Source organism: Zootermopsis nevadensis, unplaced genomic scaffold, assembly GCF_977971745.1.
Source record: "Zootermopsis nevadensis isolate Lab colony 2312 unplaced genomic scaffold, Znev_1.0 Znev_ptg000022l, whole genome shotgun sequence".
NCBI classification, from domain to species: Eukaryota; Metazoa; Arthropoda; class Insecta; order Blattodea; family Termopsidae; genus Zootermopsis; species Zootermopsis nevadensis.
The window spans coordinates 15,891,832-15,918,765 of NW_028259154.1; the positions used below are offsets into that span (position 1 = coordinate 15,891,832).

The window sequence follows — 26,934 nt, forward strand, 5'->3', positions numbered from 1 at the left end:
TGTAATGGTTAATATGAGCGCACCTTGGTCCTCGAACACAACCATTGATCTTCAATATCTGGTACCAATTGTAACTTGGAACGTGAAGATTGGAACAATACGGCCACTGTATGCATGCACGACACACCTTAATTTGTGATTGAAACACCTGGAACCGTTATCGTATGGAAAAATGTGCTTAATTTGATAATGGGAGAAGTTTGAGTATTTGGTGCAAGTAACAGGTGAAATAAGTGCTGAAAAGAGAGTTGGAAATAAATAGTTAAATGTTTATGAGGTGAGGTATTTAAAAACTACATCGTATTACATAACTATCCGATGAAGTATGTATTTTGTCTTGTGTTGAGTTGGTGATATAGTTGGATTTCTTTCATGAAGATCTAAATGTTCGATTACGATATCAGAAGGACTATTATTACGCCTGTTTAGGTTACAGATATGACCTCCAACACAACAGCTGAAGACTCTGTGCTTGGTGATGGCAGTCAGTCAAGTAGTTGGGTCCGTTTTGAAGAGGATGAAGGTATTAAACACACGTCACAAAATCAGGAATTATCGGCAAAACAAGCACAGCCAATAGCTTCGGCAATTTTGAATGCAGATGAATATAGTGGGGCTGTTATTAATCCAGAAACGGTCCATGTCAATGTTAACCAAAATGTAAGTCGTTCTGTATCCCCAGAAAAGCCAGATGTGTCTGTTAATAAAGCAACATTGGCTTCTTGTAGTAGCCCTCAGCAGTACAGTGGTGCTGTCATAAATACAGAATCAGTACATCTCAATCTGGATCGCAGCAGCTTAAGTCGGTCTGTGGGGGAGGATCAGCAACCACCAGAAACAACTCCAACTGCTGCACATAAACTCCAGGATGCAAGAATAGGCATGCGGAATGTGGATCTAAGGGAGACAAATAATGGCAGACCTGCAGCAAATACCAGAGTTCTGACTCTTGGGAATTCTGTCATCAGACAAGGCTTTGGTAAGCTAGAAAGAAATATGTAAGTTACAGTTATGTGTTTTGAAAGTAACAGATGTAATATTCAAATATGAGGTTGGAATCAGCTGAATGAATATCTGTGTGTGTGTGTGTATGTATGTGTGTGTGTGTGTGTGTGTATATATATATATATATATATATATATATATATATATATATTCAGAATTCTGTTATTAATTCACAGAGTAAGCAGGGGCATGGAAATGGTTTTCAACAAATCATTTTCATATTTACCCATTCTCTTATGTATTTTTGTAAGTGTCCTGGTTTTGAGTCCATAAATTTCTAAAATTGTATTTAATTTATTAAGAATATAATTCTTTTCCAGATTTGTATGGTATTATGTATATTTTCTAAAGTTTTATCCTTTGCATCCTGATGTTTAATAAAAGGACATTTATGTACAGTTGTGCAACAAATCAGTCTGCAAGCAGTGCTGACCCCCATATTTCTTACAGCATCAACAGAGTATTGAATTTCCACTTGAATATCCTCTGATAGCTCTTTGATATTTACTGGAACTTCAGTTTTGTATTTAAAAGATGAACTACTTTATTTAGTAGGATTTGAGTTTATCAGTGTTTGAGGGATCCTTGCTGCCTGCATAATCAGGGCACCCTCCCTGATGATGGAGGCAGCAAGGACCTCTGAAACATTGGAAGACTTCTACCACACTGCATGGAACAACAACCCAGAAGACAGCCGTCTACTTTATTGCTTTGTGTGTTGTCATAATTGGTACAGCCACTTGCTGGTCTATCTGGGCAGAGATGCTTATTGAAACTTTTCCATCTATGATCAAGTTTTATCTTGGTAAAAATAGTTTTCTTTCATTCAAATATTTTCTCAGTTCCTTTTAGCTTCCTTCCTCTGCTCTAATCAAATAGTTACATGTTGTGCAGTTATTATTTACATTCCTCAGGGAGCTGTGATTAACTCTTGTTCACTGATTATTAATTACTCTTTATCAGTGTCGTTATCCCCACTGGAAGTTGTACACTTGGTTTGATAGATTAGCTACCTGTAACAGAGTGCATTCATTTTTAATCACCCGAGGCCCTGTCCCAGCACTTTAAGTGGTCTTTAATAGTCTTAGAGGAAGTAATGACTATACCATTTATATACATTCTTTTTTTATGGTCATGTGTAATTATTTATTTCTGTATGTATTTAGCAAATGGTGATATTGTTGTGACACTGCTTCCTGTTAATACAAGATGGCCTTGGATTACACCTGCTCAATTCCGTCCTGAACTTGTACCAGAGGAGCTAATGGCACAGGGACTTACGGTACATGACAAATTTAAAACTTTGGTTTAGGCTACTTGATCTGTTGTTCATACAAGATTATGGTAGTTCAAGTGTACCAAGTAGTGCAGATCTACTTGTTTTCACATTTACTAAGCAGAGCTTAGTAGCTTTTTGGAACTGATTTTTAAATTAGTTTTCTCATGTTGAAAGATTTTCCCTTACCTCCTTGCTTGAATTAGCTTTGAATTGTGTCCAGCATTGGCTTTTGGTGTTCAGGATGTTGATCCTTTGGGATCTGTTGTCAGAATACTTTGTTGAATTACGAAGTGATAACATGTGAGAAGTAATGGTCCATTTCAAATAAAACAAATTGTCCACTTACTTGTTATCAATTTTATACATTAAAACTGTGGCAAAGTCTTTATCTGCTTTCAGAGAAGTGGTTGGTAATGTGAACTATCCATTATATATTTTAAATAAACAGTCTTTATTTTCCATCATTCTGTGTACATCAGATATGTAAAGAGTCAGGTTGACATTGAATTCCTTTCCTTTCTCATAAACAACAGTGTGTATTGATGTTATTTTTGTATAGTAATTTCATGAGATAGGGTAAGTGTGTACATTTATATTGAGAGAGTACCAGATAAAACTGCCTGATATGAAACAGGTAAGATGCTGTATTTATGTGCTATGGTGATCAAAATTTTACATCAGACTTGAACCATCTACATCATAGGAGGCCTGTTCCATATCTTCATTGGCTGTGTACATCAGTAATATAAAATAGATAACATATTCTATTTGTATTAGAAATTATTCAGAATGTTTGCTTCTTTTGCATTAGTAGTGGTTCCAGTGTTTCTGATATATATATAATTACTGACTGAAGAGAATTTATGAAGTACTAACATGTTTCTAGTTCAGATCTTAGCCAGAGGATTGGCAGCATTGAAATACTTTTTATGACTTTCTACAATTAGTTTGTTAATGAATTTGGAAGCAAGCTTTGTGACATAATATGTTATTTTAATAATTATATTACAATATTAAACTCAGTATCACATAATGTGAAAGTGTCTTCATTATTGACAACCAACCACTTTTCAGTTAGGGATTTAGTTCTTAATTTTGTTGTATAAGAACAGGTTCTGGTACTATAGTATTTCATGGCAAAGGTTTAATTCTAAAGGTATTTCAGTTTGAATCTTTTGTAATGACTTGTTCTTACACCTATTTTTATTTCCTCTTGGAATTGTTTTGCGTTGTGTTGGTATACTCTTTATTAGCCAAGCTTGTTTGTGTGGTGTATAACACTGTGAACTGACAGTATAAATTAATGTAAATATTTGTTTATTTTGGCAGCTTACTGTTGAAGATTATGTACATGTGATGGAAATTTTAACAAATGATGTGCGTTTCAATGTCTACAATGTTTGCTACAAGCGCATTCTTGTGGCTTGGATCTTTACTGCTTTTATTGTCCTGCTTGGTCTCCTGTTCTCTGGGGTAACAGGGCTGACATTATTTGGATTGGGAGTTATGTGGCTAGTCCTGAATGCAGCAGCCATTTTTTTATGTATGTGGATCAAAATCAAGGTTTGTATCATGTAATTTATCAACAGTTTATTGATGAGCCTGGCTTGTAATCTTTTTAGTTAACCCTCTTACTGACAGGAAGCTATATAACACTTGGCAGGCCTTTTATTAAAATTGAATGACACATCAGAGATCTCTATACCCAATATGATATGAAGAAGAAAATCCTGAAAACCAGTATTCTGCATGACAGTATTGTCTCAGCTTATACATATTTTGTATGAAATAAAAACTAAACCTGTAAGAGTTGGTCAGATTGAATTATGGTAGGCCTGGCAATTCCTCAGCCTCTTGAATGTGTTGGTGAGTAAAGTTTTAAACATATTGACTTTACTTATCTCCCCATCTCTGGATTGTCATAAAGTGGAACTTGTTTTGGCCATTAAAATTTGAGAAAGATGTTTTAATGTTCTTGTATAATTCATTTGTTCAAAACTTTCAGCTAACTCTGGTGGAGTTCTTGTCAGTTGATTAAATAAACATGAACTATTATCACAAGGGCAGTCTGGCTAACTGTAATAAATAGTTAAGCTGCCTTATATTTTGCTTTCATTGATCTCCAAAATATACCTGTATTTCACAATGTTGATGTTACAGTTTTGAGCCATAGAAATGTGTAAGAGTTAGAATTTAAAATGATTTTCGTGTGTGGGATACCATAGGTGTTTTACAGTAAAGCATGTACTGGTCCAATTTTATTTACTGAACAGGAATTCATAATTTTATTAATTTGTTTTGTGCCCAAAATCATATTTATTTGTGCAACATTGTTATAGATTGATTTTTGTGTTGAAATATGAGGAGAAAGTGACTTTTTTATAACGGGATATTATGGTATTTATTTCTTCACTTTTATTTACTTTTCTTGTTTGTTTTTTGACATGTGAAAACTGTCATTCAGACTTTAACAACTTTTAAACAAAGAAGAGAATGAAGCATGTAAGAAAGTAGTGTGTGACAATAAGAGATTTTAGTTAATAATACTTCAAAGTTGGTGGATTATACAACTTTTATAATAGATATGCCTTTGCAAGTGATGAATGTGATGTTGTAAGGGATAGATTTTATTAGGAGTTTGGGTACATGTTCAGTCAGTTTTGTAGGTACCTTCCAAAAGTTAAATATGAAAGTCTGGTGGAGGATTACATTTAAACCAGCAATAATAATATGTGTTTGCATTTAATTATTTATGTTAATGAAATTAAATTAGTAAATTTTTATACCAAAAGGAAAGTGTTATCATGAGCAAAATATCTCTGTCATCATATATATATATATATATATCACATTTTAGCTTCTGATTATGTGACTTGTTTTTGTTGATAAAAGTAGTAGTCTGGTACGATTGCTCTCTCCTGTGATGCTGATTGCTTATTTGTGACTGAAAAATAATGAAACTGGAGAAACTAGGTGTAGAAGATTGTGCTTCAGTACTTGAAAATATGTAGGAATAGAGGGAATCAAATATACCAAAAAGAGTTTCAGAACTCTTCAGACTATTTATGTATGAAAACATGTGTTATTAGTGTCTTTTGTCTCTAGCAGTGCTGTCATAGTTGAAATTTAATGGTTCCATATTAAATGCACTTGATATCTTTAGGCCAGAAATTAAAAAAATAGTGAGCCCAATTTCAAAATTTAGGGTTACGTGTTGTGACCTAACATTGGCAAATAAGGAACATTTATAACATTATGACATAATGTAACATTATTCAGTTCTAGATAGAGTATTAAGTCTGTATAACAATTTATGGACCTATATTTTACTTGCAGTTGAATCGCAGTTTGGAACGTTGCATGGCTCAAGTAAACAAACACTTGCTAAGACACAAGATCATCTTGGGCTTGGACGATAGAGGAAAACTGTCATGTCACAAAGTGAATCTATGCTTCATCTATTTTGATACTATGGACTGCATTGTGAGTAACTTTATTTGTAATTTAATTCAGTGTTTATCATTTTCCTTCTCTTATACTTATTTCATATTTATTATTTTCTCTCTTGCTGCTTTTTTTGCATGCTCATTGTTGCAGTGTAGACAGAGCTGCTTCATTCCATGTCTTTCTAGTTTTTAATTTATGAGTATCCTGTCATTTGATTAAAGTGTAACTAAATAAAGCAATAAACAAGGATATTTAACTGTTTATAACAGTTAGAAATGATTGAATATGAAAACTTTTAGTTTGAATCCAGTTTGTCTTGTACATGATCCACCCTCTTATGATGTGAAGGCCTTAAGTTTACCAGTCTTCAATTAATTGCTTGGTGTAATTGATTTTAAATTTAATTTTATCTTTGCAATTACAGTAATTATTGTCATTGAAATTTACCTGCCTTCTTGTGTTATGTTAAACTTTGATAAAAGAAGAAAAGAAAGTAGGGATGGCATGACTAATGATTTACTGAAAATCTTATTTGAATTTTTATTTATTTTATATTTTGTTGTGTTTTTGCTGTGAAGAAAAAACTTCAGGAGGTGATCGAGCGAGAAGAACGTGAAGGTCGAACAATAAATCGAGAGGAGACGTCAGAAGAAAGACGGCAACGGCAGCAGTTTCAGCAAAGAATGGACATTGAAGACAGGGATATAATTATTCAAGGCAGCAATACAACACGTCTGTCACGTAAACAGGTAAAATTCACTTTAGTTAATGCTTCCATTATATTTAGTCAGTGTACTTTCTAGTCACATACAGTGTCTAAATTTTAGATTGACAATCTGTCTACTCAGCAAATTTTGGTTATAGTTTCATTGTTTATTAAGAATCCACCACATGTTTAGAACTTAATTGGTCATCTTCAGGTGGTTTTCTTTTAAGTGTTCAGAATGAATAGATAAAACTGCTAATTTGTATACATATTTTCTGTTGCTGACTCCACCATGTAATGGACTGTTGTAAGCAGCTTACCTGTTTTAGTAGCATGGACTGTGTAGATGTAGTTACCAGTGGAAAGCTGTAGTTGAACTGAAGGTGTTGGTTGAAGTTGAGAGGTAGATTTAGGTTAATGGAAGAGGGATGGGGTAGGTAGGATGGTAACAGTGGTGGATGGAGAGAACAGTCTTTAGGTATTATTTGAATTTATCAGAATTTAAAAAATGGAGTTGTTGCTATCTGGGTTTGTTTAATTTAAATGAATACCTTCTTAAATGCTATTGTATATTTGGTATTTTTCTAGTGTGCTCACGTAACTGTCCTTTTTGGTCTCTTCAAGAATGTTTATTGTATCTTCCAAGGTGGCATATGAGTGTCCATTTTATAGAATATGTTTGGGGAAAAATAGTCTGAATTTCTCTGTGGTAGAAAAAGATTCAAGCATTAATGTGTCTTAGAAGACCTCAGAAGGTTGAAGTAAGTGGGAATTAGTACACTGTATATGGTTAAACATTGTGATTATGATTTATATGGGCAGGATAACATGAATATGAATATGTGAGTAGTTTATGAAGAGAGTACGTTCATGATGATGATCATCATTTGTTGCTCTACAACCAAGGTTGGGTCTTGACTGCCTCTTTTGGAGGTTACTTATCTATTTAGATATTTGGTAGAACTCCAACATGTAACAATTTTCCCCTGCATTCTAGTCAACATATACGTAGTTCTCTCTGTGTTTACTTCTAGATCAACCTCCTTACCAGCATAAATTAGAGCTTCTGTGTTTTTCATGGTGTTTATGTTATCCCCCAATAGATTTACATCATCAGCCTAGACCAAAAGATGATGTGTCCCATTCATTTTCAGTCCAACATGGTTTTCTTGGACCTTCCTAATTGCATATTCTAAAGCAAAGTTGAAATGTAATACTGATAACTAATTTGTAACAGGAGATATTTTTGCAGCTTCTGCTGCTGTCCGTAACTAAATCGACAACAGAAAACTGTGACAAGGGATTATTTTCACGTCACTTAAGGAAGAAACATGACTATCTTTTGATAATGCATGGGTTTTTTGTGATAATGCTTGTGTTTAAATGATCTGTTTATGCCAGTGGTTGAACCAGAAGTGACTGAAGTCATAACAGAAAAGGTTCTAGCAACACAGTCCCAACCTCCAAGTTTCCTTTTTAATTCATGTCTGCCTGCTGCCTTCACTGTTGGTTGATGTTCTGCCTTTTTATGTACATGATGTCAGAGACACGTGGAAACAACTGTACACCTGACTATTTGAAAAATATAACAGAAATATTTTGTTGGCATGTTCAGGCTGCAGACTTGTGGCATATGCATTTGTTGCTAGGGCAGTGATGATGACTTTACTGGGTTTTTTTCTGTTTGCATGTTTATATAACCCAAAACACTGTAATACATGCTTTTATTTCTATGCATCTTCTTTATTATGGCAGTTTACTGATTTATGGTGTGTATTTGATTAATATAGCACATGTAAAAATGTAAATTCATGAATAGAAAAAGCTTGAGATTTCTTTAGTAATTTTACAAGAAAGAAATATTGGAATAGCTGTTTCTTTTCCTTGGTTCTGTTTTTGGTTTGCATAGTTTTTTATGTTGGATCATAGGCAAGAGGAGAAGAATTACTGACTCGTTACATTCAACGTTGGGCCAAGGACTTTCTACGCCGTCGCCTGGATTGGACAGTGGATGAGGAGGGTGGTAATCCCATGGATCTTTGTCATCTTTCTTCGGCCCTTTGTCCCTGTCAGTACATTGAAGAATACTTAAAAAACAAACCACGTTCAGGCCGTCGAGCCTTCTGCCCCTGCTGTTCCTCTTGGCTCATTGAACGTGGAATTGATTAAACATATACTTGTTTTTTTTTAACATTCTGGCTTTCCTATGTTACAGTTGTATACATTCCAGACAGAATGATGTGTGCTATTAAGAATTTTGTGGTACCAGGTTTGCCCCAGTGGCAGGCTTAAAGAGTTTGCAACCAAAACATTTTGCATTGCATTGTACAGTCATGAAATTGTGTTAAATGCAACTGCATGCTTTTATTAATCTTTGCTGGTCTCTTCGGACTCTTGTATTAGTTTGCAGTTTTGGCAGCTATACAAAAATATTAATCAGCAGCAGTAAAATACATAACATGTTTTGTTCATTGCATATGGAACATTATTATATTATACATAAGTAAATTTGATGTGTAGGTAATAATATATGATACATTTAATTATTTTGTTTGCAAATGGGGCACACAATCAAATACACTTAAGTAATTAACAAATCTAACATTACTTACTTAATCGTGTAATTTTGTCCATGTCACCAAGCAGTTTGTTTTCTTTCTTAGTTCTTGTAGTGTTGCTGTAACTGAATGTCTGTATCCTTCCTGACATCATTCTTTTGACTATTCTTTCTTTGCACTTCTTTGTGTTGTATTATACACCATAATGTATTTACTTAAATTTATTTTTCGTGTAGGTTTGAAGCATTTGCCATAAAATACCAGTATAGTGTTAAAATTGGAATTAGGTTATGAAGGACTGATTGTTACTCTGTGCATTTTAATGTCACCCACATATCAGTAGTGTATTTATCAGATATTGGCAAATGCTTATATGTTATTGCTTTTTTCTTGTCCTTCAGGACTCTATTTAACATTTTAATACTCTTTGTAGATACTATAACTTCTTATGTGATTGAACTAATGTCATGTTTTGTAAGGAAAGGGGTAATTTCTTGTTGCAAATGGTAATTCTTTGCAGGCATGGTGTTTACCCCCACAGTGATTTTATTGTGTGATTAGAAATCTGCAAGTAGTTGAACCTAAGGGAAAGGGGTGGGGGTGATCCTCCAGGAAGCTTCATGAATTATACACAAAAAGTAAATGCTTATATCAGTTATATGGGTTATTAAATTTATTTTACTATCAAATTCCTTTTCTGATTCATGTTATTTATTAGGAACTAAATTTAACTGAAGAAAATTATGTAGAATTTAAGTGCAAATGAGTATGTAGTTGTGGTATCATATAAGACATGTCTGCCCGAATTTGTTTTGGTGTTTATACTGCAAGAAGAAGGGTGACAGATTTCACTGACATACAACCAGTGGTTTCTTTATCTTAAGTCTTACTCTCTTACAAGTCACACCAGATGTAAAGTACATTCTTTTAACATTCAGACCTCATCACTGGCTGCTGTTTCACCTTTTTTTTTAATTTATAAATTTAACAAATCTAGAATGCTTAATATATTTTGAAATCCCCAAATATTACACTTTCCTTTATTACTGAGAAACTGATTCCACATGGTGTTACACATCACCATATGAACTCCTAGAAATTTTCCAGTTATTACACACACACACACACACACATACATACTAATATATACTACACAGCTCTTTCAGTAGGTATAGTATATTGTGTCTCGCTGTCATCCAGGAGTAAGGCTAACTGAACTGATGACCATTTTAATGTTTGTAGTTTTCTGTTTTCACTTCTAAAAAAACTTCCAAATCTAACAGTAATAACTAAGAAATACATAGAGAAAAAGTGCTATAATGGTTATGTTTCCACATGTTGGGGGCAGTTATTTTGTAGTTAGTAATAATACAAACAATAAGGTCAGTAACCACTTAACAGCATTTTCATAAAACAAAAAACACTAAATTTTAATATGTACCTGGAAGTATGCAGTCAGTGCAGCTAATTTTTGGTCAAGTACATTTTTTGATCATGCCACATAAATATTTTTACAATGTGTTCTGTGTCACAGTGAGGAACTAATTATCTCCTCAGAGGATCCAGAAGGTGTAGCTAATTTTCCCTTCTTTTATGGAACCTTTATGTTCTTTACCATTTTCACAAGTGTCTGTCATGAAACTGTATCTTGAATCAGTTGGATCTGGTATGCATCCCCACACCCTATTTCATCTGCATAACAATAAGACAATAATAATTATCTTACTTTTTGAAATAGGTGCTTAGACATATTTGAGGTTCTCATAGTGGTGAGTACAAAGATTGCTGTCTTCTTGGTTGCACTGCTATATAATCTGTTAAAAGTTTACCAGTTACCCAGAAGACAAGACCTTTCAGTAGTAACATATTAATTGTAGGCACAGTCTTATGACAGATTCATGTATTTGTCATCTTATTGGCTGATTTAACATTGCAACTGATGATTACCAACTGACTGTCAGCATACAATATTGGCTCATGGGAGATGAAAACTCAGTATGTGCCATTGCTTGCTTATTGTTGCTTTGTGGCATGCTTGTTGTTGCCTACTAAGGTGGTGGTTGTGGTCTGTGTTGCACAGGAGCGTGCTGAGTTGGTTTTCCTTCGCTACTCTCAGCGCTGGGCTAAAGAATATGTGCGCAGGCATCTGGAGCTGTCAGTGGACGGTGCGGAGCGTGGAGGCTTCTCCATGGCACCTCCCCGCCACTGCATCTCTGCCCGCTGCCCTTGTCAGTTTGTAGAGGAGCACCTCAAGTATAAACCTCGAGGCAAGTGTTCTGTCAAACAGTTCTTCTTGCTGCCCAACTTTAATTTCAAATGAGGGGCCTTCCCTCATTATAGTGGCTATGGTACTAAAGTAATTTTCTGTTGCTCTAGTCATTAAAGGATAACATTTTATTGGTTCTTTGGCTATGGAATATTTGTATAGACTACACACTGTAGTGTTACAGCTTTCATTAATGGGGTTGGTTATGGTGAGATTTTTGTTTAGAAGACACATTTCTTTGAATTTTCTTTTCTTTACTTTACTCTCCCTCATTAATTTTACTGTTTTTAATTTTCCTCTGTGTCAGTTTTATACCACTTTTTTAACATGCTGTTGTGTTAGATCTCAGTTTTATGATACTGCACCAGGATTGTCAGCTCATCTATAATCTTTACATTAACGTTGCTATTTACATATTACCAACAGGATCATATTCTTATTCCATTGGAGGTTTTGAATTGCTGGCCCACACTGAACATATTGTTTTGATAAAACATAATTAATCTTTTGGGTTGATTTTTTTAATATGATCCATTTTGTCATTAACTTTTAAAATGTTTTTGTACTTAAACTATTCCCTACAAGTACAGGCAACATTTATTAATATAATTGAGGGCTGCAGACATTTTTGAGTTGTGATGTCTTTAATACAGTACATGAAATTTGGCATGGTGTTGGTTACCTCCTGTAGCAGGTACTGTTTCTTGTGAATGTACCTGACTGCATAATGGAGTTAACTGCACTGTATGATACAGTAATGGGTTTTTGATGGATGGACATATTTGTTGTACAATTGTGCAGCTAGTGACACTGAGTGAAATGAATTAAAGGTGTAGCATATATACAAACAGGTTGTGCAAATATGTACTTAAATTTTTAACATGCACATACTGTATTAGATTGTGGTTGTTGTGTTTGTTGTTCCAAAAGAGACGTTTTAGTGGACAGTATTGTAGTTTGATGATTGTTGAAGGATATAACTTTTGAATGTGATGATTTTGGTTGGGATTTAATCACAGCTTGGTGATTAAATGTTCATCTTATTTTTAAGTCTTTATTTTTTATTCACTTTGTCCCTGAAAAGAGATCTGCTTGAAAAAGTATCACTTTTGTTTGTCTTCACTTTTTGCATTTACATTGAATTGTACTTAACTTGATATTACCTGAATGGGTGTTACATATTCCGTCCATTGCTCTAAGGAGAGTTTAATGAAATCTAGCCCACTCCATATTAATGTGGACTGCTGCATCAGTATCTCAGATGTTACTAGAACATGAATTACTCTATCATACTTCAATCATATGATTTATTAAATTCATATTCATTCCTGCCAATCCTTCCAGTTTCGTTTTCGTACAGGTGTACGTCTTTTACGTTGTAAATTGTTAATTTGTCAGTACTATTTATAACAGCTGGAGTATTGTCAGTATAATTTTTTCCAACATATAACATCATGGTGACCAGAATTTTTTTTTATTTAAGAAGAACTTATGCTGGTAGGACAACCTATGGGGGTTTATTTAGTTGTTACAAAGATGATAATGATAGAATATCAAATTTGCAGAATTTTCCTCTATTGAGATTTTAAATATAATGTGATGATTATTATATTAAAGGAATTACTTTATAAAGATTTTTGTTTGATGCTGGAAACTGGTGACAACAGCAAAATTTGAATCTGCATCAGTATCACCACTGGCTGTTCCCACCTTGCCTGTAGTGCTTACATTGGGTTGAGACTAATACTGATATTCCCTTCACCAGATGGTCTGCAAATGAATTTTCACCGATTCATCCATATCTCTACATCCCATTAAAAAAATTGTTCCTATTTTGGGCTAATGTAAGAAGAGGATATCTAGAGAATCAGAAATTTAAATTTTTTTCTTAAATTGGCAGGTGGTTGATGGTATGGTGCTAATTACAGACGACGTAAAATATAAAGCCAAGTTTTGTTCCTGTGTTTAATTTGTAATATGTCTCCCACTGTTCTAAATATTTTCAGTACTCATAACTTTCATGTCTTCATTTTACGTAAGTCTGTTTTAGTAATTATTCATCATTTAACTTGTAGGCGGTTGATTTTACCTCATACATGGTTTTTACATTATCATATAATAGATGTTTAAACATTTTTTCTCTCCTTCTTTTTGGCAGCCATTATTCTTGTACCCTTCTTACTAGATAATTTATTTTATGTATTGGCAGATGGTATGTTATAAGTTGGAAAGACAGACATTTCCATAAATTTCATAATTATTTTGGATTTTCTTTTACATACTCATTTGGTATATGTGGTAAGAGTACCATTCACATTTGGATGTTATGTTTCATACTTTCAATATTATGTTTAGAATAACTACTCATTTTGCATATAAAATTTGAAGAATATGAGGAATTACTGTAGAAAGCAGCTATACCTAAAGTGTTTTAACTATAGTCATATATATGATTGATTGTCTTTTATGTCATATACAACAGAAGAAATTGTATTGTGTATCATTTATCATTTAACTTTTTAAAATACACATGTTACAGAGTGATTTTATATTGAAGGATTATTATACACTAGTTTCAAAACCGTTTTCAGCAAATGATAATGTTTTGTTTGGTTACAGAAGTGACTTAGTGTTTGTTACGCCAGAGATTTTCAAGTGCTTATGTGTCCTGCATAATCTGAAACATCTCACTGTGCTTGTATATGCTCAGGTTTACTGAGGTTGTATATAGAAACTAAACTCAGGAAGTTCTCATTTGTTAGTTTTGTTCCATATTCTTTTGTCAAGCCTCAGTCTCTCTTTCATTTGAATATCAGGCCTTAGTCAGTTTAGCATGAATGAATTTGTATTGATAGTTATATTAATGTTCATATCATTTATTGATTGTATTTTTGAAAATTACTTTCATACTTTAACTTTTTGGTGCAGTTTCATGAGTAACAGAAGGTTGAACAGTGTAGGTTTACCAAAGCTGTTATACATGTATATGTGTTATGTTTGTATTTGGTCTTCAACAGGCCACCTTCAACTTCCCAGAATGTAATGATGAAGGAAATTTATTTTTACCAAATTTTGGCTATAAATGTTTGGTGTTGAAAAAATAAAGCCAACCAAAGTAATTGAGATGTGAATTGTGGAATTATACTGTAGAATTTGATTTAATTGTCATATTTTCCCCAGAATTAAATGTCGGTATGAACCTGGCAGTGCATGTAATTATTCTACACCATGTCGCCAAACATTGTTATATTATCTGGTAGTATGACTGCTCTGACAACCTAAAATCTGTTTAGTTTTAAGTTTCTTTTCACAGTTATGCTTTTTTGTGATGTTATTCATGTAAGTTATAAATAATAGAGGAGGAACTGGAACCTTAACAAACCAGGTTCTGTTTATGCACTAATCTTCAGATTTGAGATTATGCACTGCATTCCTCTAAATTTAATCATCATTTTTCAGAATTACTAGTTGTTCTGCATTTACATTTGTTGCTGGCTTGAGGCATGGATTATTTTGTAACATTTTCACTAAGAAACTTATATAAATTGTAAAGTGCTTCGCACGTACCATAGTTTGTTCTGGTATGAATTTCAACCTATCTATAATTTATTCTAGATATAACTATTTTCCATTGGTACATTTGTGAGGCAAATGGTCATCTATCATCTTTTCATAATCAAACTCTTCTTTTACAGCTGTAGATTTTTCAATGGCAGTTTTGGTTTTTAAAACTTGAAACTTATGTAGCGTAATTAGCTGATATGGTATGCAACAGTTAAAAACAACTGAAGTGAAACAACTAATAAATGAGGCTTGCCAGACCAGGTTTCTGTATACAGTAATTAATTACAAGTTGTTATATTAATAAATAAAAATTGTTTTTGACTACAAGGTTATTTGTGCTAATAATCAGGAATAAAATGTCTTTATTAATTTTTAAAAATATTTATGTAATATAGGTAATCTACAATCCATTGACTTACCTGAAATTTTATATGGGAGTTGGTTTTGTATGCTGCTGATATATATAATTGTAAGATAATGCTACACTTTTCAGATATTATTACCAACTTTAATATTAACTGTGTGTCTAAATTTCTAAATTGTTACTGAGCTTCATATTGTGACTACATGTATCTTAAGTATATGTAGTAGAATGATGATTCTCACATCAGCCATTCACAAATTTTGAACAGATTAGGGTATAACATTACTTTCAAATATCACATCTTCATGAGTTTTTAATTTTCAATTTTAAATAGGCTGCTCTATCTATAGTTCGCGACTGTAATCTTGAGACTTGCGGGGTGAGGAAGTGGGGTGAAGGAGGAAATGTAGCGTCAGCCTTTAAAGCTTCGGACTTCTTGCATTCCTTGCAAGTTTCAAGATTACAGTCGCGAACAGTTGGTAATAATAACTCTTGCTCCAAGTTGATTTCTTTGTTATATTAGCATCTATCAATTAGAAAAATCCAAACTTTAGACCAGGAAGGAAGTTTGGAATGATGTATGAAGATTGTGTGATGTGATTATGTGTAACAGTTCTTGATGCTTCTTGCATGCAGCTGGTAGGTGCAAGCCATGTGTGGCATTTGTGGGATCCTCATAGTCACACAGATGTTGTGAGTATATTTACTATCTTATACAGGGTCTGTTTTAATAATAAACAAATTACAGCAGTGATTATTTATACTCTGTGTGCACATGAACAAGCAAGCATGTTATAATAGGAAAGCAAATATGTTACATACCAGAGAAGTCTCAGTCTTATGAACATGTATATAATGAATACATTTACTTTAGATCCTAATGAAAATACAAGGTATAAGATCTACATGAATAATTCTTCTGTATTTAAAAAAGTGGGAGAACCAGTGTCATGTTACTGAATGTTTATGTCTAGTATGGATACACATACTCTCAAATATGAATTTGTAAGTGAATAGTCCTCTTATTATTTATGATTTACCTCACACACATAAAATACATCAACTGCATCATGTGTATTTACTTTGGAAGAACTCTTTTGTATAAAGTATCTCTATATCATTTTAAGTATCTTTGCTTCCTTGCTTTCATTTTAACAATTTGATTTTTTCAGCATTTCTATTAAAATTTATAGCATGCCAAATCATTTTTAAACTAAACATTTGTGAAACAGTTCAGGCAGCAGTACAACATACCTTGTATAGACACACTACTATTGAATATTTTGTAGCCCTGGTTATGATGTTCTCTTTTGGGAAGCTTTATTACAGTTGAATCATAGGGATCCTACTTTAATTGAAAGGTTAGAATTAAATTTTATATTTCAAGTGTTCACAAGTTCACTAAATGTTTCAGACAGAAGTTGTAAAGTTCTTATCCTTTAGGTTTTTACGGCTGAAGCCTGGTGTAAAACTGGGATTTGGCCAAACCCTCAAAGTCAAAGTTAGACATAATAGAAGTTATTTCACCATTTACTTTCGATTAAAAATAAATTTAAATGTTAATGTGGATTTCACTGCCATGCAGTGTTCAGGTTAGTTTGTTGTATTTGTTTCATATAGACTACTTTACACATAAGTTACAACTGATACACTACACAACAGTCATTTTATCATCTTATGGATTGTTGTTGCTTGTTTTAAAGTAGACCCTGAAGTAGAAGGCTGTTCATATGTTTGTTGAATGTCTTGCATTATCACAAGCACTCTAGACTTTTTGTCTGCACCATTGAAGTTACTCAAGCTTCTGATTGATGCATTCACTCTACATTTATAGGAAGCTGTGCATGATTTTTAATTTGTTCATTGCATGAATCCTTTATACACCATTTAAATTCCCACATCCCAAAGCTATGAGACTGGTTAATGTATGTATGGTATGTTTTAGCAGGGACATTTAATATTACTATTTCTGCTATGGTGTGTGTTGCAAAACCCATTAAGGTTTATAATAAGAAAATAGGGGATTTAAACCTATATAATATGTGGCTACCAGCTGGACCTTTTCCTCTAGGGTCATTGGTTTAGTGGTATGCCACTGTGTTGGACCATGCATAAGCTGCAGTGTATGGTTGATAAAGATTAATGATGCAGTTGCTCAGTGTACTTGGGCTTTATATAGCATGGCAGTCAGGAATTGCAAACATTTAAGCTTTTCATAATACTGACATTTATCAATTTACTGCACACATTTCAGCTTGAATTTTTCCAGAAATGAATTGGAGTTTACAGTTATTTACTTTTTGGATTTCAGAATTACCTTCATTTTTTTGCAGTCATGTGTTTTAATTACATATTGTAGTAGTAGTAGTAGTAGTTTACAGTATTTATAAGATAGGGTAACCATAATTCTGTTATCCAGAACATTGTAGTATTTATTACTGTGTCTTTACAAACTCCCTGAATGTTTCATTGCATTAGCTCCTATATTTATTGTGAATTATCCGTATACTCAAAAGAATATATTTAGAAACAGAACTCTGAAAAGGGGCACAACTTTCCACTCTTCTTGAAGTAGAAGGAAGTCTTGATTTGTGTGAATTCTTGTTCACTGTATTTCAGTGCTTTATGAATGTGCATGAATTATGAATTAACAGTACGTGCAGGAGTTACTTTTGATTTCTTACTACTCATTTTTGGTCCTCACTAAACTATTAACACATTTGTGTGAAATGGCATTTTTGGCCTATGATTTTATAAGTTTGGTCACCCTGATTATGTAGCAGAATCTTGGCTTAAACGGTGCTGTCTTAACTGGCTGTCCAACTTTACCACATTTTTTCCCCCATAGGCTTCCTCAGTTACAGTAAATACAGTAATTATTTTTTTACTCTGGCTTTTTATATTTTATTTATCTACACAGGTGAACCTCATAGTATTTAAAAAGTGGAGGGACATCCATTTAATTAATTTCTATTTGTGTTCATACACTATATTATTGTTGAGGTAGCAGGGGAAAAATGGAAAGGACCTGTACAACCCACAGATAACCTACCTTTCTTTCTTAGTGTGCGACCACTATTCTGGATTGTCCCAAGGAAACACATTTACAAAAATCAGCAAACAGTTGTAATGAAACCCTGTGGGTATATATTAAATAAATAAGTCAAATGTACGAAACACAGGTCCATGGAACACAGCAGGTCTGAATAATTATAGCCATGAATACTGAATCTTGGTGTAGGTTTAAGCCCTTGGTCACAATTTCAAATAACTCTTACAGGCAAGCAATGATTCAGAATAATACACAGTAATAATAAAACATACAACTAAATATTCTTACAAATACCAGAGAATGGTGGGTTTGGCTTGGTTACCCTTTTAGCAATAGAAAAGCACTGAAGGTGATTTGAAGACCAAAAGAATGCAGAGTATTTTAGACAAATGTTATAAAACTTAATTACATATTTATTAAATGTTGGATACACTGATTCAGTAGGATAAACCATTTCTTAAAAATAAGCCATTAATGTGATCAGTTTTCATAATGTAACATTTAGCAGCAATGAAATTATATTTGTCGACAGTCATGTATTAAGAGGCCAAAGTATAAAGTTTAACATGCAAATTCTGGTGTTAAGTCTGAAAATGTATGGGGACTTGCCTGCGTATCCCTTCTTTGCCATATATCATACTCGTACTCGCATGATGCACAGCTATAATAATTTTAAATCCCTTACACTAATAAATGTTTGGCTTTCATAATGAAATCATGTCATTGGTTCATTTACAGGTTATCATTCTTCTAATATTGTTTCCATTTTATTTGGGTATGATGGACATGTAAGTCACACAGAATTAGCATTCTATTATTGAATGTATTTTCTTGTTTTCAGCAGAAGTCTGCAGTTTGTGTGCATACATGAGTGACCAACATTTTAATTTTCAGTATTAAATTCAGAAGAAATTGTAACAGTATGTATAGTATGTGTTGTGATTTGGAACAATGGAAACAGTTCATAGACTAAGGAGGTAACAAATGCTAGCCATGTACTGTGTTATTCTAAATGTAGCAGAGCAGCATATACAGGCTGAGTCATAAGTATGTTCACAAAATTTGTGTGCGTGTTCCAGGATCAAAAATAAGAAAAAATGTTTCTATGAACATGGGGTCGCTAATGTTTCATTTTCGAAATAATAGCCAAAAATAAGTTTCAATGAATGCCTTATGTCAAAGTGAATGCAGCTTCCAGCAACAATTAACGTTTGTGCAGGAATTGTTGGCGACATGCTTGTTGGTCCACACATGCTTCCATCATGTCTAAGAGGATCTTCATATCGGCAATTCTTAAGAAGACGCCATGTCTCCTTGAAGATGTACCACTGAATACAAGAAAACAAATGTGGTTTATGCACGACGGAGCCCCAGCACACTTCTCTCGTCACGTCAGAGATCATCTCGATGAACAGTACCCTCAATGATGGATTGGACGCGGTGTCCCAGTAGCATGGCCACCACGGTCACCAGACCTGACTCCATTGGACTTATATCTGTGGGGTCACTTGAAGTTTGTCATTTATGCAACTCCCATAAACAATGAAGACGACCTATGGGAATGTGTGTAGAAGGAATGCCAGATGATTTGAGGAAACCACTGTGTGTATGAACGATTCCGCCAATCTTGTGTAAGTTCTGCAAGGGCATGTGTGGAGAATGCAGGAGCAACCTTTGAGCATCTGTTATAAAGAAACATCCCTGTCATTATACTTGGCAATAAAGGCATACATTGAAACTTATTTTTGGCTATTATTTTGAAAAAGAAGCATTTGTGACCACATGTTCATAGGAACATTTTTTCTTATTTTTGATCCAGGAACACACACACACAGTTTGTAAACACACTTTTGACTCACTCTGTATACATTTAATTAATGCATTTTAGGAATTTTTAATGTTTGTATATGTTGGGCCTATACAACTTAAAGAAATTTTAGAAATTATGTTATATTTCACAGATGTTCAATAAAATTCTAATATTTTCACTTTTAGAGAATTTGAAGAACTACAGGAATCTGCTGCAATTATGAGACACTTGGTCAGGGAATCAGAGTAAAAGTCAAATAATGGTGTGAGAACAATGTATGATCAGTTTTTGGAACAGTAGGAATTTTATCTGAAGCCAAGTAAGTAGAAGGTTGTGTGCTCTGTACTTGTCAGGGTAGAGGTTTCTCATCCAGAATCATAGAAGAAATTCAAAGAGAATGAATTGGGACTTACGATTTTTTAAGTTTCCTTTTAGCAGAAGTGTTATATTGGAGCAATGTGGTACACAAGTGAGAGATGTATTGTCAACTGATTCCGTCCTTCATGCACTTATTTAGTAACAATATGTAGCTATAATGTGTTTCTTAAAAGAAGGAATAAATTATATCTTCCTACAGAAGCAATAATGCTAGCTATAATGAGATTGTTTCCATTGCTTTCATTTCAGTTTAATGTACCTCACAGACAATTAGAGTTGCCATTTGATGTGCATTGATATTCCAGAATGTATATGTTTATATTGTGATATCCAGTTTTCATGTGTTTTAATCAGTATTTATTTTTATAACAATTTTCTAAACAGTATTGTAGGTGGGTTTAATTTGAATTTTAGTTGGAAGGAAATATCTGATCCAATCAAAAATAAATCTTGGGTAATATGGGATGATTTAATACAGGTGAAATATAAAATTAAATAACTCAAATGGATAACAATACAAGTATAAAGGACCTTGCAAGTAAAAATCATATTTTTGTGCTTTGGGTTACATGATATCTCTTAGGTGGTCATTTATATCTGGGTATATGGGTAATGTTTTTAACTCAGAAGTAACTGTACTTGAATTCAGTATGGGACATTGTCAGGTAGGAGCTTAATACACAAACTTGTATAAGGTGGGATCATTGAGCCTTAAAATATAAAAGAAATGGTGTACCTGTATGTCTATTACCATGTAGTTGAAAATAATGTTATTCACTGTTTGTGAGCTTAATTTTCAGCAGTACGTGGCATTTCTCACACCACCTCTCAAGAATATGTTATACTGATACAATATTATGAATTAGTGTACAAGCATGAATTTAAGAATTTCTTAAAGGATTTAAGGTTAGGTATATAATGAACTAGTTCCTGAAAATAGCCCATTTTAAATTTTGCAGCATTGATTTATTTTCTTCCTCCAATTCATCACTGAAATGATCCGTCTCATTTTGGTGCTGACATGAGGTTCATTCAAAATATCTGGAAATATATTGTATTCATTCATGGTCTTTAATTTTATCTCTCCAATTTTTAGGAGAAACGGTCTCCCCAGTATGTATTCACTTCTTAAGTTCAAAGAAAATTCCCCGCATAATTCCCATCTTACATGTTCTAGAGGAAGACTTAAGAGGGAAAAGGATGTAAAAAAGTACAAAATCAAGTTTGAGTTATTCAGTTATTTAGAATAATGTTGGGTACATTGTTTTTATACATCCATATTTTGGTAAATATATCAACAAAGTATACAGAATATTAAAATTATTCATAGGCTTTTGTTTATCTAATACCAACTTGATTCTAAAGTATGATACATTTAATATGTAGTAATGGCAGATATTTTATTGAGCCTATTTGATATCTTGTCCAGTGGCTTTATTTCTCAAGTTTACAGTTGACCTGGAGATAGGACTGTTGAGTGATCTGCAAGGTCAGCTTTTTACATTACCTTCATTACTTCTAGGGCTTCCACTGTTATTTTTAACACATATCTCTTAAATATCAAATTACATCAATCCTTTGAAAACATACTGTTGCTCTTGTATGCAAAATAATCTCTTGGTTTCGGATATTCTTTCCTCAGGAGTTTAACCTAAATCCCTTTATTTCTAAACTACCGACGATCATGTTGAAATAATTATGTCCTAGTTTTATTCATGAACCATCCCTGCTTATTACTGAACTTGATTGGAACTGATGCACTTGGTCTCTAAACATGTTTAATATTAACTTCATACTGATATAGAATACACAAACTATGGTTCATTCCTTACAGGCTTTAAACCTGATATGTTTCCACCCTAAAATACCAACTAATTTTCAGTAATGTCAGATATGCTATATACCTAAATGTAAATTGTGTTAGCTTCCTGCTTAGTAAACAAAATGTTGTATATAAAATCTTGGTAAATTTTAATAAAGAATTATTGAAAGTCCTTGTAAATTGCCTTTTCCTTATTTATATGCCAGAAACTAATTTAATGTGAAACTTTAATTTCCTTATTAGAGTTATGCCCATAACAGATGTTGATAGTTGCAAGAAAACACTTTCCCTGTAACATCATTTATTTCTGTAACCTTTTGTAAGTACAGTTTGAAATTCTGATTCCATTCATTCTTGTTCATCTGTGCATTATATCTAATGTCTTATTGTCACAGTATGTACACATCACTGAATGAGTAACATCAAATGGCAACTGTGTAAATATTTGTTCAGATGTCATTGAACGAGCAATATCAGATGGCAACTATATAGATATATTCTTTCATGATTTAAAGAGAATTATTGCTATTTTCTTTGTGGGAACCAGATATTCTGTAAAGTAGAAATCTTTATGTGTGCCTTGTAATTACAGAAACTGTAATCTCTGAGCTTATATCTTGGTGATTGCTATAAGTTCTTTTAAAAGAATACATAGCATCACAACATAATGATATAATGGTGTTCAATAAATAAGGTAGCAGTGTGAGTCAATGACATGGATTTAGTCATACATCAGTAAACATATCACAGGTGACAAGGGCATGACAATCTGCACCTGAAAATTGTACACACCAATGGATCATGTACTGAACCCATTTTAAAACATATTAAGCTGAATTAATGGGGGCAAGATCATTCCAAAAACTGTACAGGATCATCCAGGAATTTGCATTCCAAGTGAAACAGAGTAGTGAATACTGGTTCAGCCCAGTATGTTAAATGCAGCTGATAACATGTAGTCTGTCACTGCCATGAAGCAGTGTAAGTTGATTGATCTTATGATGAAAGTCTACAAAAATCGTGCTCATGTCAGAAATCATTAGATGTACTTCATATTTGAAATGCTTGCTGCAGTCTAGCTAACTGCTTTCAGCATGTGGCATTCTTTGGTGAAGTAATGTGATAACATATTCCACACATTAAAAAAGGGACATGTTACCTTATTTACTTGCCCTCATTATGACTAATATCTACACATGTAATTCATGTTTCTGTACTGTGCAATTGTTACAAGAATTGTTTATGTCAACTGGAACCATGTCACTGACTTTTAATATTAATTCCTTAAAAGTTTATTATACCTATGAATAACCTAAAGTGGTGAATCTGAAAGTCTATCAAACAAATTAATAAATCCAGTAGACCACATCCCACCACTGAACATTCAAGATTAAACAAGTATTTAATGTTAACCAATTAAATTCACATGTAGCCATTTTATTGATTAACAGGTAGTTATTAAAAGATGTTTATATGAAGTGTTGCCTTGTACTACATCCATTGTTATGTGCTAAGCAGAGCTTAGTATAAAGCAAATGAATCCTGCTTTCAACACTTTACATAGCATACAGAACACACAACTGGGGAAAGGTATGTAAATCCATATCATCATTCTCTGTTACTTGCAAGCCAATGGCTTGTTGTCTCTACTCTGTTAACTGTAATGAAAGTATTATTTAATTTGGCTCAAATTCTTGCAAGTATTTACTTTAGCTTCAAAGCTCAGTAAAGTAACTGACTATGGGATCAGCATTTGGGATTTGTTCCATATCAGAAACATTTGAGAAGTAGGCTGCAGTCCTCTGCTTTCCTAGTCCTTAGAAGTTTACATTTTTACTCCATATTGTCTACCTGCTTCATAAGCTCTGTCATATCCAGAATTATTGTAGGATCTGCTGGGAGGCTTGTTTGTTGTAAGTAATGTAGGTTGGGGTACAGGTCATCCATTTTCAACTGATGTAGGATGAGAAAGTGTAGAGCTTTATCATGCCTGACAGTGTGGCACGAGTACTTTTAGCTTTACATTTAATATTTACAGTTCCTAATATAAATGTATGGATTGGATATGACTGTTCATAGAACAGTACTTGTTTCAAAACAAGTTGAAATCAACATACTTGCTCTATTTTTTAGCAAGATTGTTTCATCTTACATACAGTTATACCTCCACACTCGCACATCTTCATGATGTGGTGCTTAAATAAGCACTAGAGCCAACTCTGTCATTTCCTTCCCAGATAAAGTTGATGTTCATTCCTAGTGTCGTCACTTAGGAATGTTGATAATATGAATGGTTGTGATAAAGTTAACTTAACTGTTTCCTGATGGTTCAAATATTGGCTTTTGTGATGATGATGGTGAAATTTAGAATTCTACAATTCCACTTTGTAGTTTAGTTATAATAATATTTTTTGTTATATTTTCATGTTCATTAATAATGGACAACAAAAACAGGTATGTTACATGAAAATAAACATACATTCTTTGTAGATAAGTAGGATGAGAATCCCAGCCAATTATGCAAAACTAGGAACCAATATATATATAAACACTGGAATGAAACACTGCAGGCATCTAAAATTATTTTGAGAGTCATAGGTGGAGGAATTATTGTTTTTTACTATCTACTGCTTATAATTTGTTTGCTTTCTTAGGTTTGGTGTATGTGACAACAAAGTAAATATAAACAGTACCTTTCTATAAATGAATGTTATACAAACTTCTTATATTTGGCATAGTTCATATTTCTGTCCAGATTTATGTTAGATGATCTGCAATCCTATCATATATAAATTGTTGCAAATTGTGAATACATTTGAAATTTAAAAAACAAACTTACAACATATTAGTAAGTCTTTTCTTATATTAAATTACAGTTACTTTAAGGCATCAACTGCTTGTCTTCTTATATCTTCTGCCATTTCCTTCAGTTCTGTATTACTTGTTACAAGACACTCGTTCTGTGCTTGCAATGTTTGCATCATACTTTGCAAGTGTCTATTCACTTCCAAAAAATTTCTGACTTTCTGGTACACAACTTCTGGACAGTTAATACTTTCACTTACAATCTGTGAAGAAGGTATATCACCACCTGCATTGGACATAACGGTGCTGTTTTTTAAGTGGTCTGGAAAAATGAACAATTAATGATAAACTGAATTGAATATTGTAGGTTAAGTTTTTTGTTCATGGTTTCAATGACCAACTTATCCCCTTGCACAAAACCACATGCTTGAGACATTATATGGTCTACATCATAATTCTCATGCTAATATAAGATCTGCGCAAGATCACAAATTTCACCCCTAATTTTTGGGTACAACACATGATTTTTTTATTGTTTAAAATTTATCTACCTGAAACAGAATCCCTAAGTATGAAGGCGACATCGTCTTCTGGGGCATTCTTTAAATCATCCAATACTTGTTCGGTGATTGGTGGCTTTGGTCTCTGCGGAATATTAGGTTTTTTCTTAAACATTTCAAACTTGTACGCCCTTTTGCACAAAATATATTTCAAAACAAAAACAAATATATTTTGCATCACATACGGAACGCGATTGTTTCTTTTTAATTTCAGCAGTACCATCTGGTGTTAAGCATGTTGGTATGTGTGCGCGGGAATTATCCAATTCCCAGTATGTAAGGAGAGAAGTACTGTGAGTAGGGCTGATTGAATATACCAAATAACTTTTAAAACCGCAGTTTTGTGAAAATGCCTGCTGTTATTTTAAAGGAGCTCGATTTTCCTAAAGATGTGAAAGTAAAGTAAGTACTTAATCTTTTACAAATTGGCAACTAAAGCGATTCTTGGTTTGTTAGTAAGGTAATACTCCTTTGCAAATACGTGTTAAACCGACAGTCTGATTTATATACGCAGATTGCAGTTGCTAAATGTAATTTGCTGTGCTTTAGGAAACAACGCAGGAAAATGCAGTGGATAGAGGTACAGTTTATGAAAGGGTAATTAGTTTTTAGGATACTAGTCCAAGTGCATCGGCTGGCATGATATATGACTTATTTGTCCTTGTCAGGCCTCTTGCTCAGTAATTAGCACCAACCTTACAGATTATCGTCAAACTAAAAATTGTCGGTATGGCTGGAGGATTGGTCCATTACTAAGATTTAAAACACGATTATGACACCTGTTTGATAAATTAAATACCTTAAACCAAAAAAACATGTTAGGTCATTGCAAATTGTAAAATGGATCAGTGTATTCAGTGTATTAACTTGTATTTTGTACAACAGCCTTTCCAATGGAAGTTGAATATAATTTGCTTACTTTTTTCATTAGGCTGGAAAAGCTGGAGAGTGGTTTGTTAAATGGAGAAGTCACAGTAGAGGGTTACTGCAGACAGAAGTGGAAAATTTTGGAGTCACATGTCCCATCTTCAGTGACAAAGCAAATACAATGTCTTCAGAATAAATTTGAGTCTACCAAACTTTCAGAAGTAGGTGTTATTTTGCCAGTCCCATTTGTATAGGAGAATTTGTGCCTGAACTATGTTTACTTCAATGATTTTGCCGCTGCTTTTTTAAACATTTTAAGTTAGAATTTTCATTTACCTATGCAGTTACTCATACAAATAACTGGCATATGATGGCCAATTTATGTACATCTCTGGCTTGAACAGTATTTTGATGTAGTTACAATGTTCATAAACATGTCTGTAGTTGCACT

At 33.4% G+C, this 26,934-nt stretch overlaps 3 protein-coding genes across 16 annotated transcripts in view; 2 read left to right on the forward strand and 1 right to left on the reverse strand.

The window, feature by feature from the left end:
- LOC110839752 (uncharacterized) lies at positions 1 to 22,431 on the forward strand. Of its 12 annotated transcripts, none has more exons than XM_087354137.1 (9): positions 1 to 277; positions 430 to 979; positions 2,172 to 2,287; positions 3,614 to 3,847; positions 5,621 to 5,767; positions 6,310 to 6,480; positions 11,076 to 11,262; positions 15,826 to 15,882; positions 19,083 to 22,431. In XM_087354137.1, the coding sequence occupies exons 2-8, from the start codon at positions 439 to 441 to the stop codon at positions 15,867 to 15,869; spliced, it is 1,440 nt and encodes a 479-aa protein (XP_087210263.1). In that variant the 5' UTR covers positions 1 to 277; positions 430 to 438; the 3' UTR covers positions 15,870 to 15,882; positions 19,083 to 22,431. The 12 variants fall into 12 exon arrangements, 10 of the variants coding, with proteins under 10 accessions (XP_087210263.1, XP_087210264.1, XP_087210262.1 ...); XM_087354138.1 differs by having other exon boundaries at positions 19,086 to 22,431; XR_015536606.1 differs by having other exon boundaries at positions 11,076 to 15,882.
- On the reverse strand, positions 21,648 to 25,843 carry LOC147873030 (UPF0449 protein C19orf25-like). 2 transcript variants are annotated; one of them, XM_087354141.1, is made up of 2 exons: positions 25,608 to 25,843; positions 21,648 to 25,342 (listed from the first exon to the last, which is right to left on the reverse strand). In XM_087354141.1, exons 1-2 carry the CDS (start codon positions 25,837 to 25,839, stop codon positions 25,128 to 25,130), a joined length of 447 nt encoding a protein of 148 aa, XP_087210267.1. In that variant the 5' UTR covers positions 25,840 to 25,843; the 3' UTR covers positions 21,648 to 25,127. The 2 variants fall into 2 exon arrangements, with proteins under 2 accessions (XP_087210267.1, XP_087210266.1); XM_087354140.1 differs by having other exon boundaries at positions 21,648 to 25,378; positions 25,608 to 25,837.
- The window catches only part of LOC110840831 (DNA (cytosine-5)-methyltransferase 1-like), a 33,297-nt gene continuing 32,191 nt past the window's right edge, over positions 25,829 to 26,934 (forward strand). The window contains exons 1-2 of one of the 2 annotated variants that reach the window (XM_087354132.1): positions 25,829 to 26,018; positions 26,548 to 26,704. In XM_087354132.1, coding sequence (XP_087210258.1) covers positions 25,966 to 26,018; positions 26,548 to 26,704 — 210 coding nt within the window. In that variant the 5' untranslated portion in view covers positions 25,829 to 25,965. Of the gene's footprint in view, positions 26,019 to 26,077; positions 26,197 to 26,547; positions 26,705 to 26,934 lie in introns of those variants that run through there. The other variant, XM_087354133.1, reaches the window with a different exon arrangement.